Genomic DNA, 17,152 nt, shown 5'->3' with positions numbered 1-17,152 from the left:
GTTAATAAACTACTAAATATTACATACTAATACAATAGAGAATGGAGACATTTGCAACTTACAGATTAGCAGTTTTATTAGTCATCGAAACTAACTTTCTTACCTGCGAACGGTTTAATTCCACTTTGGGCCTGTTTCGCTGCCCAGGATGGATGCAGGTCGGACGCTTGACTTGGTTGTAATTTTTTAACCCCACCGGGGTTTGTTGCGGACGTTCTGTCTGGTTCACGGAATTCAGTTGTATTAATCTGTGTGGCATCTTCATTGGTGAAATTAATTTTTTTACCAGCAAATGGTTTGATGCCTTTTTGCGCTTGCTTTGCAGCCCATGATGGATGAAAATCGCTTGGTAGATTGGTGTTCTTAAGATAATCTTTTTTGCCAAAACCGTTAGTATTTTCACCGTTGAAAACGATCTTTTTCCCAACGAAAGGTTTAATGCCTTTCTGAGCCTGCTTTGCAGCCCATGATGGATGAAGATCGATTTTTGATTTTTCGTTGGTTTTTTGGGTAAATGACGAAGGACGATCAAAGTGATCTTCATTGTCAAATACGACCGTCTTCCCAGCGAACTGCTTGATTTCTTTCTGAACTTGTTTAGCTGCCCATGATGGATGAAGTTCGCTTTCATTGTTACTGTTACCTGTTGGCCTTACATTAAACGTTGAAGAATCATCATCCTGAGCATCGAACACAACCTTCTTCCCAGCGAAAGGTTTGATACCTTTTTGAGCTTGTTTTGCAGCCCATGATGGATGAAGATCGCTTTCCTTATCAAGACTTCCCGTGGGCCTCAGATTAATCGATGAAGAACCATTAGGAGGAGCGTCAAATACAACCTTCTTCCCAGCAAAAGGTTTAATACCTTTCTGAGCTTGTTTAGCTGCCCAAGACGGGTGAAGATCTCTCTCCTTATTAAGGCTGCTTGTTGGTCTAAGATTAAACGACGAAGGACTTTTAGTATCGTTCTCATTGCCAAACGTGGCCTTCTTTCCAGCGAACTGCTTGATTCCTTTCTGAGCTTGTTTTGCAGCCCACGACGGTTGAAGATCGTTTTCTCTGTTGGCGGTCCTTGTTGGCGACGAAAGACCTTCATCATCAGCGTCAAATACAATCTTCTTCCCAGCGAAAGGTTTGATTCCTTTCTGGGCTTGTTTTGCAGCCCACGATGGATGAAGATCGCTTTCCTTGTTAGTGTTCCCTGTTGGTCTCGCAGGAAACGTTGAAGAATCATTATCCTGAGCGTCGAACACAACCTTCTTCCCAGCGAAAGGTTTGATGCCTTTTTGAGCTTGTTTTGCAGCCCATGATGGATGAAGATCGCTCTCCTGATTATGGCTGTCAGTTGGCCTTAGATTAAACGACGAAGGCCCTTCATCCTCAGGGTCAAATACAACCTTCTTCCCAGCGAAAGGTTTAATTCCTTTCTGAGCTTGTTTTGCAGCCCAAGACGGGTGAAGATCGCTCTCGTGATTGAGACTGACTATTGCCTTTTGATTAAATGTCGAAGGATTTCTACTATGATCTTCATTATCAAACACGACCTTCTTCCCCGTGAAAGGTTTGATGCCTTTTTGCGCTTGCTTTGCTACCCACGATGGATGAAGATCTTGATCTTGTTCATTGAAGGTAATGGATTTTCCATTCGCTTTTCTTTGCTTCGCATGCTTCGAAGATGTTTCAAATTCTGCCAAATAAAAAAATTAAAATTAAAAACTTCCATTTCTTACCATTCGGCTTACTAGCGTACCTTCACGTGTATCAGCTCCTTCCCACTGTTGCTCTCGTCGTCTTCTCCTATTCACTAACTTCCAGCTTTCCTCTGGTTCATCTTCTTCCCCATCATCATCGGTTCGTGGCTTTAATTTTGGAGCGACCGCCACGTACCGGGCACCCGTGTCCGTAACGAAAAAACTATCCGTTATCAACTCATACCCATCTTCATCGTCTTCTTCCTCGGGAGCTTTATAGATTACCGCCTTCTTCTTAGGAGGGCTTTTTATGTTCCGTTCAACTGACAAGTCAAATTTTTTCACAGACCCTTCATTCGACGGTGAAAGTTTATTCTTTACCGGTTCTTCCACAGATTGATCGATTCCATCTTTTTCTTCACTTGAGTAACAACTCACATCCTCATGAATCGATGGACTCTGCTCACTTTGCTGGTTTGGTTCCTCTCCATCGTCGGATTCATCCGTTAAGTCCTGTTCCATGTTAAATTCTTCACTATCGTCATCCGAACCATACGAATCGCATACTGACGTTGCTTGCTTTTCCTCCTCATCATCTGTTTCTTCGTCAGAATCCGGTTCATCATTTTCCCATTTTGGCAACACACTTGCCTTTTGCTTGGGTTGACCTTTCTCACTCAATTTCTTCTGCTGTTTTTTGTTCTTTCTCTCCACCGCTTTAGCTATACGTTCCTTTTTCAGTTTCTTTGTTACCGATGATTTGATTTTCCTCTTCTTTTTAAGCGCATCGAGAAGCTTTGAGCTAGAACCGGAACCATATTGACTTTCGAGCGATTTCAGATGCTGATTTAGTTTTTTCTCTTCTAAAATACGTGCTATGCTGCGATGAGCCACTGGAGCTGCTTGCAATGATGCCTCATCCTTTAGCGGTTTATATTGTAACACTTCTTCCACCAGTACCGAAGCGGGAATCGCTTTTAGATGGGCAAGGATGGCTTTGAACGATTCTGCTCTTCTCCTGGCACGCTGATTAGAACTATTCGAGTCCGCTTTGGCAGCCCAAAATTTGCTATCGCGTGTAAGTTTGAGGATGATGTGGGTGCGCGTTGCCTTCACCAGCGAATGGAGCGTCTTTATCTGTAAAATTAAACAAAAGGTGAACAAATGGAGCTATCAGTTTGTTGCTGAATGTAATGCGAATATTACCTCTTTTATAAGATTAAGTGGGTCCATTTTTACGGAGCGCCCGAATGGGGAGATTTCGGCTAAAACGTGAACCCGTTGAACTGTCATGTTTGTTTACGTTTCTGGAACATGTGTATTTGACAATTACAAGGAGATCTGCACACTGAATAGCTTCTGTTAAATATTATGAAATTTTCTCCCAATAAAATTTATAATTCCTTAATTTAAACGATTACATTACGAAAACGATTCTAGAGTAAAATGATATAATTTGTGAGATAACATACAGCAAGTATCATTCGTTTCGGTAGACCATATGAAGGTCATGAAAAAATAATAATTTTTAAATCATGTAGCACGTGTGCAACGTGCCTCAGTAATTCAGTTTGAACGACCACTCGAAGTATGATGTGTTTTGTTTTATTTTAAATGGTTCATAATAAATGTGAGTATAAATGCAAATGCAGCTTGGTAATAAGGAGTATTCTGTTGAAAGCTACTAATGTGCCAACGGTAAACAGGTGGGATTGTTAAGATACTCCCCAGTATCTTGTAGCACACCGTCCGGATAGCAACGGAACGGATCGTTGGTCAATTCGAGCCACTTTTGCAAACGACCGCTTAGTTTTTCGAACGTCTCCTTCATGCTGCTTTTACCGAACAAATTTCTCGACTCGGTTGGATCCATTTTGAGATCGTACAGTTCCCATTCCGGCCGTTGATAGTATGTACGGAGTGTCTTGTACCAAGGAAGCGGTTGCTTGGCAAGTGTACGATTCAGCATATCCTGGAATGTTGGTGAAACGTAGAAATCCTGATCGATCGGGAACGACAGCTGATAGTTGAGGTTGTGTATGAGTTTGTAGCGCTTTGTGCGAATGGCCCTCATCGGATAGCTCATTGTGATTTCGTGGAAAGTTTGACTTGCAAACACGGCATCATCCACCGGATTTGGTGGTTCCTGCAGCAACAGTGGCAGCAAACTACGCCCGGTAAGTAACTTTGGTTGCGGATGGCTGAGGTTAAACCATTCGAGTATTGTCGGGACCAAATCGAGATGACTGCTCATTGAGTATGTTACTTCGTTCCGACGGGCAGCCTTGTTTGGAGATCGTATAAACATCGGTTCGGCCATTCCCGGATCGTACAGATTCGTTCTGGCTGCGGGCATCGGTGGTCCATTGTCGGAGGTGTACACAACGAGTGTGCTTTCCGCTAGCCCGGCGTCGCTCAACTCTTTCAACACCAGTCCGACGCCCTGATCGAGCCGTGAGATGGTTGTGTACTGTGCGGCCAGATCGTATCGTGCAGGTTGCGTATCTGGTACGTAGTACGGAAGGTCAATCTCGTCCCACACGTAGTAAATCGGATGCCAGTCAGGGATAAGACCCATTCCTTCTTCTCCCGAACCCCAACGTTCGCAAAAACTTCCATATTCGGGTGTTATATGGCCACATCGATGGGGATCGTGGAAGGACACCATCAGAAAGAAGGAGTCATTGCCGTTTGAGGTAGCTTGCTGCAGAAATTCTCTTACGAACAGCTTAATTTGCGTTATGTTTCGTCCAACCTGATTGATCGGATACTGTTGCTCGGTTCGTTCGTAATCGAACCGATATGCCTCGTCCGGCCCGACATGTTTCTTGCCAATTAAACCCGTCCTTATGCCGGCCTTACCGAGGATCGAGGAAATACTTCGCACCTTCGGCAAGGAATTGAAGTTGTGCACACCATTGTGCAGTCCGTACTGGCCGTTTTGGTGCTCTGGCATGCCCGTTAGTATGGCGGCTCGGGAAGGCGAACAACTGCTAACCGAAGCATAGGCATTGTTGAAAATCAAACTTTCCTTTGCCAGCGCATCGAGAAATGGGGTCTGCACAATGCGGTTTCGGTATGCGCCCATCTCAAAACCTCCATCGTCGGCTATGGAAGAAAAGGAATATCACTTGTTATGCAAAATGCACTGTACTTAAATGATGCCTTCTTTACCCAACAGTAGCAACACATTTTTAGCCTCAAATGGAACGATCGACAATAAAACTAAGCCCAGCACCAGTTCCGTACGCCACGACATCTTGCGATCTTCATCTAAGCTCTACGCGCGTTTCACCTTTCACTTTTTCCAACTGTTTTTGGCAGTTTCTTCTCGAGAGCTGTTGTAGAGCGCGGGGACAGTAAATGACAATAAAGTAGCACAACTAAATAGGTGTTTCAATAGGATATGTTTTTGCGCTTGGTGTACGTCCTTTTGCAATGTTTTCTAGCTAATATTATTTTTTAACTCGGCTTTCCCATACAAACTTTAGTAATGTGTTATTTCGACATTCATATTCTGCATAAAATTATGGAAATTAATTCGCATCTATTTTGATGATATTTTGATGGATTTATTATGTAGCACCATGTTACATGTTGATAAATTCTTTTTTGGTTCGATTTATTTTAGAAATCTAAAATTTATCTTATTTTTACCGGTATTCATTTTTTTAAATCATCTTCATTTTCGAAAGTTACAAAACTTTAACTCTAGCGCATAAACCCATCAGACCCCTCAGACGAGCGGGCTGTAACGTCAGGTAGAAAACAAAAAAATAAAAGAAAAATAGAGACACAGAAAATAAATGTTTCCATTCGATAGGTTCATATTGTGCAAAAATTGAATATTTTCAGCCTAGTTCTCACCCCAAAACTGTATCTAGATATAATAAACCACATTCCTGCACCGTACTGCTGCAGAAAATTCCTACAATTAGGAAAATTAAACGGTGGTGACGACGCAAAAGCCTAGAAAACATGTCGGAGTCTTACGGTAAATATTACACGCACTCATCTCGGGGTGCCTCCCTGCATCTCTTCGTGCTGGCATTAACAAAATAGTGATTCATTAATATTCAATACTGGCCCTGTTTTATTTTTTTTATGTGCATTTGTTTGGTGCTCTTCCGTGCTTCGCGTATTCCGTTGCGTCGCCAATACCCGCATACTAGATTATCTTTTCAAGTTTCTCATCATCGGGCGTGCTGGTAGTGGCAAATCCTGTCTGCTGCACCACTTTATCGAGAACAAATGTAAGTAAAGTAGAAACCTTGTGGCCGTGAAGCGAGGTCAGCAAAACGCGATGAACTGAAACGCGTTGAAGCGTAAATACATACATAGCGCCAGTAGTTGGTGGACGTTCTTCGTTCGAATCCACCAGATTACGGCGCATCGCAAGTGTGAAAGTTCAAGCAAAAACAATGTTTTATTTGTTTTGTTTTTCTCTCCCTCTCCCTCCTTCTTGCTCCCTCACTGCGTGTGCTCTTGGTTGCTGATGCACGGTCTGGGTGTGCAGTCAAGGAAGACAGCTCACACACAATCGGTGTGGAGTTTGGTTCGCGGATCGTGAACGTCGGTGGCAAATCGATCAAGCTACAGATTTGGGACACAGCAGGACAGGAACGTTTCCGCTCGGTAACACGGTCCTACTATCGCGGTGCAGCCGGTGCTCTACTAGTGTACGACACTACCTCGCGGGACAGCTTTAACGTGCTCTGGAACTGGTTGAACGATGCGCGCACACTGGCCAGCCAGAACATCTGCATACTCCTGGTGGGAAACAAAAAAGATCTGGAAGAGGAACGCGAGGTAACGTTCCTGGAGGCAAGCAACTTTGCCCAGGAAAATGAGCTTATCTTTCTAGAGACGAGCGCCAAGACGGGAGAAAATGTGGAGGAAGCATTTTTGAAATGTTCCAAAACTATCCTGGCAAAGATCGAAACGGGCGAACTGGATCCGGAACGGATCGGTAGCGGTATTCAGTACGGGGATGCCGCCGCTCGTGCTGCCGCTGGTGGAACGCTCGGACCGAATGGACAGCAACCGAGAAGCCGGCTGCGACCGGACTGTGCCGGTAATGGTAGCTGCCGATCTTCGTAGAGAAGGTGGCTAAACAACAATGGTGAGACGGCTGGCTGGCTGGTCAACGTAAGTTTGTATCATGAACGAGGTTTGTTTTTATTTTTACATTAAGCTTGCCTTTATTTTGTGGTGGAAAATGTAAGTAAAAGGGAGATGGCACGATGGGTGTTTCTTATCCTGGCACAAGGATAACCATCCGTTTGATGTTATTACAATCAAATCATATTAAAAGCATAAGTGCATTAATGCGTACGATTGTTTATGTGTATAGGAAGGAATCTCAAAACAAAAATGTGCAACGTAAAAAGATTAGAAGATAAAGCAGTGCTGCCGAGATGACCTTTCAGCAGGTCTGGGATTCAGTATTGGATTATAAATTACTAAACTAGAATTGCACAATATATTCGAATGCGAGACGCCCCAAGGAAATGGGAGCGCAACGCAAAAAAAAACTATTCTGCGCAATTTTCGATTGCATTTCCGTCGATCTGTGTTACTCTTAAAATCTTGAACTTATATATAATCTTCCCAAAACTATCTAGCACGATATCCGTACCCGACCAATAATATGGTTTTTGTGTCTTTTTTAAAATTCTAAGTGCTTTAGTTGTTTGTTATCCGTTATATACATTTAGTATGTTCTTGTCTGTGTTTTTTGTTTATTTAGTAATGTTTCAAATTTTAAGTTCAACTCATTTACTATGGCATTGCTCTACTTTTCGAATTCGGCTCACACGTTGGGATACTTACGTCCTTGCATAACATAAGTATGAGTGAAAATTCCGTTTAAGTTTAACGTACAGATTTTAATTTTACAAAACCAATTACACTTTCGTTTGCTCCATTAAATTTCCACCCATCAGTGAGCTTCACTTCTAGCGAAGGATTCTAATAGACGTCGTAGAAATTAGCAGAGCCGGAGCCTTTCGGTTAAGTTCGAACCGGTTAAAATGTTTAGGGAATGTGATGTTAATTACAGCAAAGTGAGGAAGACAAATGGTGTGCAGTGAGGACACTTAAACCACTTAGATTGTAAATGTAAAGAAAGCAAGAGTAAAAAAAAAACACAAAATATAATGCAAAACCGAACTACAAAATGAAACTTTATTGTGCATTAGTAGACATCTTTATACCTGAATAGACTGGAGCGAAAAATTGAAATTAATAAAATTCTTTAAAAAGATTTCTTATTTTTTCGTTAGTAAAATTGTCCATCCTCAACCTTTCGAGAAAGTGCTTGCAAACAGCTTGATGACATTGGTGTGAAAGTTTCAGTCCTGTCCACTCAAGAGTACGGTTGCCATGTTATGTTTTTCTATACCGGATTTTATGAATTTTCCTCAACATTTGTTCTTATTTATTAATTTTTTTATAATTAATTATGACGTAGTGCCGTATTGCCAACACCGCTTGTGTTGAGAAAATTTAATAATCATATTGATAAGGCTTTTCCTCCTTATTCTTTGCCTTATCCCGGACATACTAGGTAACGTTTATTCTTGTTGCATGGGAAACAAGATGTCTTAAAATGTACATAAAAATATTTTAAACTTCTCTATGCAAAAATAAAAAAAATGAAAGAAATTAACTCATCTTTGCACTTCTAAATGCTTTGAAAAAGGGATAACGAGTCCGTGCTTCACATAGCAGGACCGGGGTACAAATCCTACCTGGACCGTGCCCCGTAGTGAGGACTGACAATCTAATTAGTAAACCGTTAGATGACCGGAGTAAGCTATAGAACCTCGTTAAGCCTGGAAGAAGTTTAACCTTTAGGAAATGTTGCATATTTATGATGTATTGTTTAAACAATTATTTATAAAATTCTGACAGAAATATGGCAACACTCCTCTAAAGTGATTCAAATATAATTCAAAAACATATCACAACTAGCGGTGTTTAATAGATTCCACTCAAAACTACAGAGATATCGCTATTGGTAATCTGTATTGAATTCTTCTTCTTCTTGGATTAACGACCTCTAAGGTCATGCCGGCCATCGAAATGGCTTACTAGACTGCCGATACCACGTAGTGGGTTAGTCAGTCCTCACTACAGAGGGACGGTCCCGGATTGGATTTGAACCCCGGTCCTGCCGTTTGAAGACCGGCGCTGCTGTCGCCTACACCACCGGGCCGCCCCCAACCGCTGAAGTATGTATTTCAGCGGTTCATTTCGTCTTGTACTTCAAACCAGCGGTTCATTTCGTCTTGTACTTCAGCGGTTCGTTTCGTCTTGTACTTCAGACCAACGTTTTATTTTAGCTCGTTTTGAGTGAACCAACGGTTCATGTAGGCTTGTTCTCGAGTGAACGGATTTGTACCAACAAGCCCAGAACAAGACGAGAACAAGCCGAGAGGATTTAATATATTTTCTCTCTCGGATTATTACCAGGGATTGTACCAGAAACTCTGAGATGCGTAGCTCCCCAAACAGCATGGCATACACAGCCAGTAACGCGTTGGAAGCTTTTGACCATTCCTTTTCTGCGCGGTTTCTCTGGCTCCGACTGTTTTTCGCTCTCTCTTGATGGCGACATACGCACATATTCACTAAGCCTTTACGATAGATCTTTGCTTCTCGTTCAGCAGTTCATGCTCGCTCGCGTGCCGGAACGGTTGTGGCTCGGGACGGTGCTCATCGTACATAGCTACGTACGCCGGTTGGTGTCTCTGCGTTTGGAAGATAAAAAAACGGGAGTTTGATCATTTGATGCAAGCGCGTGCACACACACCCCTCCCCCCATACTTGTGCTGCAGATACTTGTCGGCGTTAAAGGATCCAGGACGTCCCTTAGTCCCACTCGTGCTCGGAAAGTACGGATCCGCATGTTCGATGTTTGCTGGTGGAGTCGCACCGTTGTAAGTTGTTAGCCTGTAGTGGATGCTGCTGGGCGAACATCGCGAGTGAGCATTGCAGCTCTCGATCGTGTGTCCTGTACCTACTCACCTGCGGATCGTGTTTGTGTGTTTGCGTTTACACCTGAACGCAATGCGGCAATCGGGCGCGTTGGCCTTGCCAAGATTACCCGTGATGGGTTACGTCCGTTTTCGGTGCACCGAGAAGTTGTAATAGAAAAGATCAAACCGATCCGAGTGATCCCGATCGTCCAATCGGAGTTGTGCTTGTGTGTACCAGTTATGCCTTGTGTGTGAAAGTAGTAGAGTCTGAATTAGAATTTGCCGGTTACCGAGAAGCTGCGAACGTGTCGTTCCGAATCTGGTTCAGCAATATGGATCCAAACGGTGGAAAGTAGAATGATCGCGCGTGTCGGTATGTGTAACTGATAGGTTTTTTTCCTCGCTTATGCCCACATCATCTCTGTTTGTTCTTGGCGCGAACGACAAGCAACTTACCTGAATGAACCTACTGCGGAACAACAAGGCACTCATTTTCTAAGCAACGTCGTCAGTTTTCGTGTGTTGGTTATCATCACGATCGCGCTTGATCGAATGCGGCACGCAGGTGTATGTGTTTGTGGCTAGTTTTGGCTTTTTATCACGTGCGTGAGTGATTTTCGGTCGGTAGGAATATCCGACCCACACCCTCGTGCTGTTGCTGTGTGTGAAGCTTTCGTTCGAAGTGAAAACATCCCCCAAAGGTAAGTGCTAAGCTAAGATGGTTTGTACGGAACAATCTATTTAGTGATCTAGCCGATCTCTTCACCTGCGCCAATTGTACTTTAGACGACCTTTGTCATTGTGGATGCTTTTTGCCAAACGAAATGGCACCTTGCTGAGCACCAGAGCCGATGTCACCGAATGGTTGTGTGGTTGCTGCTCGGTTCCGTTTAAAAGTTTACCATTTCGTCTTCCGCTTTGTCCGAAACTGGTTTGATTGGGGCCTGGGGCGGACCTCGCTCAAGATGACCAGCCAGCCAGGCGTCCTAAACCGCAATGCCTGCGTTCTGGATCGTTTGTTGATCTTGACTGGACTGGCATGTGCTGTTGCACGTGAGAATAGAATCGTTCTTCGGCACAAGCGTCTCAGATCTTCATCACGACCACCGCTGAGGTTTGCCGTTGGGTCTTGTATGTTGTTGAAGGTCTGCAGATATTTTCTTGGAGATCATTAACGCGTACGGAATTGACTATTGGTAGTTCAGTTACTAGTGCTTTTAACACTTAGCCCGGTCAGTACGCTACAATTCAACCGATTATGCTTAAAATATTTTATAATTTTTGGATTCTCACACTGAATGTCAGTTGTGTTTCGCACCTGACGCCTGCCGCATAATGTCCCACGACATTGTTTAACACGGTGCTGATGGTAGTGTAGTCGTTGTATGGAAACAACGTTCGTACTCCGCTGACGCTGCTGACGACGGAAGTTTTTTGTTTTCTTTTTTTTCGGACATTCCTGGGCCTCTCGGGTGCGCGAACCGATGCCTTCATCCACCGCGGCCCGGTATCATGCCAGAAAAGCACTTTTCCACTCACTGGCCACACGTCGGCCGGCAATAGGTTGGTGGCTGATCTGTTGTGGACTTAAAAGGGTGAACCGGCGGGGAAGAAATGCAACAAAGACAAGGCACACACATTACCACAAACGTAACGCACAAAGAAATGAGATCCGCCGTTAAAACTGCTGATGGCATTAGTTTTTGAGGAACTATTCCGAAGTGACTTGGTGGTTATGGTTGGGTGGATCGCCGATGGAGTGGTGGCAAAACAAGACGTGTGTCGCAGGGGGGGCGTGATTTCTTCGTGTGAAAACGTAATACGACAGAAACAACTGGCCGATGTCCTGCTCCTCCTGCTCATTGCTGACCTTATTTTAACCACGGTCACTTTTCATTTGCAATCAAAAGCGAAACGGTTTAATCAATGGAATTACAAGACTTTGGAAGAGGATCATGTGAATGGGGAATGAAAAGGGGGAATGAGAGTGATTGCGTAGGAACGCGGGGGTACAGGAACGCGAAGGGCATTGATTCTTGAAACTGTTGCTGCCGATCAAATTGGGTCGGAAAATCGACGAAACATAGGCGTGCTTTACCAGTCAAAAATGAATTGCTGATCCTTGTCGCTGTTCTATTCTGCAATTGATATGTTAAAATTAAACCTTTTTTTTATTAATGATCAGACGATTGATACAGTGACGCGACATTGGGACGAGTTTGGCACCATGACGACCGTCCGTGCATTGCTTCGCCCATTTTAATTGCCTTGAGATTTGAACAGGTGCACGTGACCCTTACGGTTGCGGACCGCGGAGTTTCGACGATGCGTGTGAGAAGTAAAGCATGCAATTAAAATTACAATTAGTAGCACGGTTTGCGCAAATGAGCTAAAGCATGGGCACTGTGTCCTTTGCATACCCGGTAGCCGGCAGACGCGTGAAGATGAACTTGAATATTGGGTGTGTGGAATGAATCGTCAATTATTATTGCGCAAACGTACTTTTGATATTGTTTTTTAAACTTAACTCATGCTGTAGAAAATTTGTGATGATCGGAGATGGTGTGGAATGGTGATATGATTAGTGACAGAGCTTTCACTCGTCAAACTATCAAGCTTCAGGAAAATACACAGTTGAATTAGTCAAAAATAGCAGACCCTAAGACATGGAGAGTGAATAGCAATATTGGATAGTAGAAGTTGAAGTTTGAGACAAATTAATATTGAAGAACCAAAGATCGGGTGATCCGGTGGTAGAGGCGATAGTTCTTCATACGACAGGATCGAGGATTTAAGCCCATCCGGGACCGTTGCCCAATAGTGACGACTGGCTGTTCAACTATGTGGTATCAATAAGCTTAGTTAGCAGACCGGCATTATCACGTAGATCGTTAAGTCCAGTAGAACAAGAAGATCAAAAGATCAGGGGGCTTCGCAACTAAACTTCGCAGGAGGGCTACTAAACAATACAACAGTTGTAAACCTAAAGGTATACGAGGAGAAGAAGGATCAATGATTATAAAGACTCCTATAAGAAATCCTCCTTTTTAAAGAAATTGAAGAAGCAATTGAAGCTGAAAATTTTATGAAAATTTTACTTCAAACAAACAAACACCTGAAAGATTCTAAATCAACGTAATACCTACAGATACTCCCTGAGGATGTATAAACTTTTCCCGAGAGATAGGAGAAAATACAACACCAATCACACCGTCCCCTTCGATTCCCTTGAGAAGTTACACACTTGTCACAGATCTTTGTCACAGCTGTTTTGCGAACACACAGATAATACACTGCCCCATTCCCGGTTATGCCAGCACGGTTTGCTGCTACCAGTTTAGTTCCTCATTTCGCCCGCCCGCCCCCTGTCCGATAATTCACCACGGCTCGCGTGTCATCATCAGGCGCGAGGATAAATTGTACAGAAAATTTACGATTTAAAAACACACCCTACGTGGTGTGTAGTATTTTTAGCCGTCTGGCCGATTTTGCGCCTGCCCGTCTGCCAATCCTCGTCTGCTGGGGCCCCTGAGGGTGTGGAGAATTTTTATCTGTGAGTTAATTTTTTGATCTCGGAAAATCTGGTTCCGTTGTTTTGTTTGGTTTGGCGAAATTTCCACGAATTCTGCGTGTTTTTCTCCGATCGGTAAATTTTTTTCCCCTGTTCCATGCCCGGTTACGGAATTCAAGCGGCCAAAAAAAGCGGCGTCGAATCTGTATCGAATGGGTATGATCGCACTAAACATAAAAGGAAAAATGATGAACTAGCGAAGGGAATATCTCGACCGGTATCAAAATAAAAGAGTTTGAGCGCGGGAAAAGTGGTATCGGCATTGCATAAAGAACGTTGGGTGGTCACCATCAGAGGTCAGCTGGTTTTACTCGTCCATGCACACATGCAAACACCCCTTTTTTTCTGCCCGGAAGCGTGTTCGGGGTGCGTTTGATCGTTGTGGAAAAAAAAAATGGAACGATCGGTTTTCACTTGGAGACGGTGATCGCGGATCCTCTTTAACGTTAGAGATTCTAGAGGCGGCACACTGGACCTCTAAACGGTCGATCAAAATCTTGCCGTTTTTGTTTAGGTTTAGACGAGAAATGCTAACGAGAGGAAAGTTGTGTGTGTGTGTGCGGGTGTATTGGCCAGGCCTGCCTTTTATTGATTGTTGATTGACCACCGGCAGCGTACCAATCCGATCTTGTGATCAAATATTCCCACACGGTGGAAAGAGATATTACCCAAATCACTTTCGGTGCAGCATCGCTTTGGGTGGAGTGTTTGCTGTTGGCCCCGTTCTCGGACTCGTTCTTACGAAATCGGGGCCATGTTCTGCTGTTACACCACCAACCGCTGGTCGAGCATATAGGATTAAAGTGCTCTTAAAGCATTTATCGGACGTTAGAAAGCAGATATCCGATTCGTGTGTACGCAACAATCACGGCGTTGGTGCAAAAGGAACCATCAGAACTAGCGGGATTCACTTTTTGCGACTTCGTTGCAAGTGCAAATAACACGACAGCAATCAGGGCCGCGCGTGACCAACCGCCCTATGTCGGTGGGTGTCCCGTGTTGCCAACGCAGTTGCCCGAAAAGATCACGAAAAACCAACGAATTTAAATGAGATAACCAGCGGCTGATCCTCCTAGCGGGAATTCAGCTACCTGACTAAGTGTTGGACCTATTTTAAACATCCAGTTTTATAATTCTATCGTTCTTATGAAAAATTTTATAATAAATTTGTGTGTAATTTTGATTATTAGTCACAAAACAACAACTCAAAATTCCATTGCAAACAAAGGTTATTAAAAGAGACGGCACCAAGAGCCGCAATTAAAGCACGCACCATTGCATGTTTTAATCCAACCGCTTTTTTTTTCACGCTGAGTGAATGATAAGTTATCCGCAACCATCTGTGGCGCCTTGTCAAGGAGGCGAAGAGATACGCGCCAACAAAAGAAGGAACATCTTATTGAAACAAAAGCAATTAATATTGCACCGAGCCTCCGGAAACCGATGCCGGCCGCCCGAAATCTGGCTTGTCGGCGCGGGGATTTAAATTCTAGCAGAAAAATGCTTAAAATTGCACATATGCTTCGTCGCCCGTAACGTACGTTGGCGTTCGGCCGTAATTACGTTACCAATCTTTCCCATTTTCTCTTTTGTGACTTATCATCTATCTGCTATCGTCGCTTCCGCGGCATCCCGCAGTGGCCGGGATAAGCGCAACAACCAACCAAAAAAAAAAATAAATAAAAACCAGCCAGGACCGTGCACATTGCACATAAATTATCGCGACAGGCCAGCATAAACAAATCACCAGCCCCGGGTGTACCACCATCCGACGATGATTATCTGGTGGTTGGGTAAAAAACGTGTTCATTCTTTGCGTCAGCGGCCAGCCTCCTCAAGCAACGCCCGCCGGAAGCTCAAGCCACAACGGGTGAGGTCGCTGCTCCCGTATGGGCTCGCGAAATGCGCGAAAAGCCGCTTGCTGTTTTCACCTTTTTTTCGTGTGTGTGTGTCTCTCTCGCCTGTCGGATGTTCATTTGAGATGTCTTCATTCTTTTGCGTGGAAGCGTGGAACGATCCGCACGATTGCATGGGAATTCTCAATGTTCGATTTTTCGTCGGACGGTTCCGTTCCTGTGTTCACTCTTACTTTCTTCGCAAAATGTTCTGCTGCAGTGTATTTTGGGGATTCCGATTGCCGTCTCATTCACACTACATCGGGATCGTTTCTTTTTTACGTCACTTTCTTCCAGTAGCTTTGGTGATGGCTCTATCGCACGCTGTTCTCGAATGAAAGTCTCAGACGGTGTAGAATTTTCTTTGTGTTCTGTAACCTTGTTGGCATATGCAATGCATCCAGAGGACATAATCTGTGTTACGCATGCACAGAGCAGTCTACGGGTTTACTAATGTATTATGTGTCGGATGTTTTCTTGGATAGGGATTGACTGTTTTTTTCCCCTAATGTCGTAAATTTGATGAGTCACCGTAGGGAAGAAGGCGTCTCTCGGTCGAGGAAAGTGGCCTTCAGGATAGGGTGAAAATATAGGCTATAAAAATAGGACGGGAATAATCATCACTTTAGCCTAGTTCGCAGTCAGGTTCTTTTCGTGGAGTTTTACTCGTTCCATATGACTCAATTCATAATGTCCTGGGTGTGCTTTGCACTAGTAACTCAAATACGTTTTAATTTACTATTTAGTAGAGAGTCTTGGATCTTTACCTAGACTCTGGATCTCATGGACCTCGGTTGGCACGGCGATATAATAGATATCGAATCCCTTCTTAGGACGTTCTCCAAAAAAGCATTGCTAATTACTTTATCATACCTTATCGATAAGTCTTACTCGGGTTATGATGTGATATCCCTCATTTTAGCCCAGCAGACTGGCTATATGTGACTTGCCATGTTAAATAGTCTTTTCATCAAGAGAACCCCAAAAATTTCAAATTTTTAAGCCAATATTGTTTCAAACAAGTAACAATATTTTACTGGTCCCAACGTTCAATATCCTTCTGCGATGAACGTTCACAACGTCCTTGAGTAAAAGCGGAGATCGGCCCCGTTCTTTGTGTCCACCGTTTAAAGGGCTTTGTGCACATCATCAATCATAAAAAAATCATCATTCGAGCAGGGCATATAAATTGCAATTATTCGTCCGATTTGTCGCAAGCTGACAACGACACGGATGGCACACTGCGTGTCGTCTCTGTTTATCCTTCCATTCAATTTTCCTCCCAAGTAATGTTTGTAGAACATTTTAAAGAAAGTATGAAAAACAAAAAAACGCTAAAACAATCTTGCTCCAAAATGCAATGCCATTTCGATTGTCTTATAATCATTTATCTCAATTGGTGTGCGACCGTTGATAGGTCTCGTGAACATTTTTTGCCAACTCGGCGTGGGGTTGAAAAAATGGATGCTTTCGCGGCTTAGCGGAGACGTACAGAAAAGCAGATTATCCTTAGTTGGTCATCAGAAAGGTTATAATTATTCGCCGGGACGCCCCTCTGCTCGAGACGATCGTTAAGTGCTTTTGGGTTCGTATTGCATCTTTCTTGCTGTGAAGCACTTAACACGTTTGAAAATGGAACGTATTTTTTTGTTCTTCTGTTTTGTTCTGGGAGTTTGCATTGCTTGAATGTCTCCATACTGTCTGTCTTCGATAGAGTTAAGCGTAGTGGCGGTGTTGGGGAGACGGAATGCTGCACACTTTCTGTGCGGTAATACAGTTTCCTCGCTCGCAAATGGATGGATTCCGGTGCGGTGAAAGCAGCTCGACCCAGCCCAGTGCGTCTACACTCGTTAATATCAATTTAAAATCCATTTTAAGCGTTTTTCAATTTTGATCTTACGAGCACACGACCGTTTGGCAGGCGATGAGCAGAGCGGACCAACACTGCTGGTGCACCAAGAGGCGCACGAGGACATAGGCCTTTTCAGGGTGGATATGGAACCTTTTTTGTAG

At 43.7% G+C, this 17,152-nt stretch overlaps 4 protein-coding genes across 4 annotated transcripts in view; 2 read left to right on the top strand and 2 right to left on the bottom strand.

Moving 5' to 3' along the window:
• The window catches only part of LOC126558189 (calreticulin), a 75,711-nt gene extending 60,023 nt beyond the window's left edge, over positions 1-15,688 (top strand). Inside the window, exon 4 of the mRNA XM_050214155.1 lies at positions 15,676-15,688. The gene's annotated coding sequence lies outside the window, so the exon portion shown is untranslated. The remainder of the gene's footprint in view (positions 1-15,675) is intronic.
• On the bottom strand, positions 78-2,924 carry LOC126557034 (uncharacterized). The gene is made up of 3 exons (XM_050212674.1): positions 2,898-2,924; positions 1,751-2,828; positions 78-1,687 (listed from the first exon to the last, which is right to left on the bottom strand). The coding sequence occupies exons 1-3, from the start codon at positions 2,922-2,924 to the stop codon at positions 78-80; spliced, it is 2,715 nt and encodes a 904-aa protein (XP_050068631.1).
• LOC126557822 (N-sulphoglucosamine sulphohydrolase) lies at positions 3,376-5,019 on the bottom strand. The gene is made up of 2 exons (XM_050213718.1): positions 4,866-5,019; positions 3,376-4,799 (listed from the first exon to the last, which is right to left on the bottom strand). Exons 1-2 carry the CDS (start codon positions 4,948-4,950, stop codon positions 3,376-3,378), a joined length of 1,509 nt encoding a protein of 502 aa, XP_050069675.1. The 5' UTR covers positions 4,951-5,019.
• On the top strand, positions 5,618-6,796 carry LOC126558982 (ras-related protein Rab-4B). Its single transcript, XM_050215073.1, has 3 exons — positions 5,618-5,685; positions 5,864-5,944; positions 6,208-6,796. The coding sequence occupies exons 1-3, from the start codon at positions 5,670-5,672 to the stop codon at positions 6,789-6,791; spliced, it is 681 nt and encodes a 226-aa protein (XP_050071030.1). The 5' UTR covers positions 5,618-5,669; the 3' UTR covers positions 6,792-6,796.
• Positions 15,689-17,152: the final 1,464 nt, after the last annotated feature.

Source organism: Anopheles maculipalpis, chromosome 2RL (assembly GCF_943734695.1).
Source record: "Anopheles maculipalpis chromosome 2RL, idAnoMacuDA_375_x, whole genome shotgun sequence".
Lineage (NCBI taxonomy): Eukaryota > Metazoa > Arthropoda > Insecta > Diptera > Culicidae > Anopheles > Anopheles maculipalpis.
The sequence above is the reverse complement of the archived record's forward strand: the minus strand, read 5'-3'. Positions and strand labels throughout refer to the sequence as shown.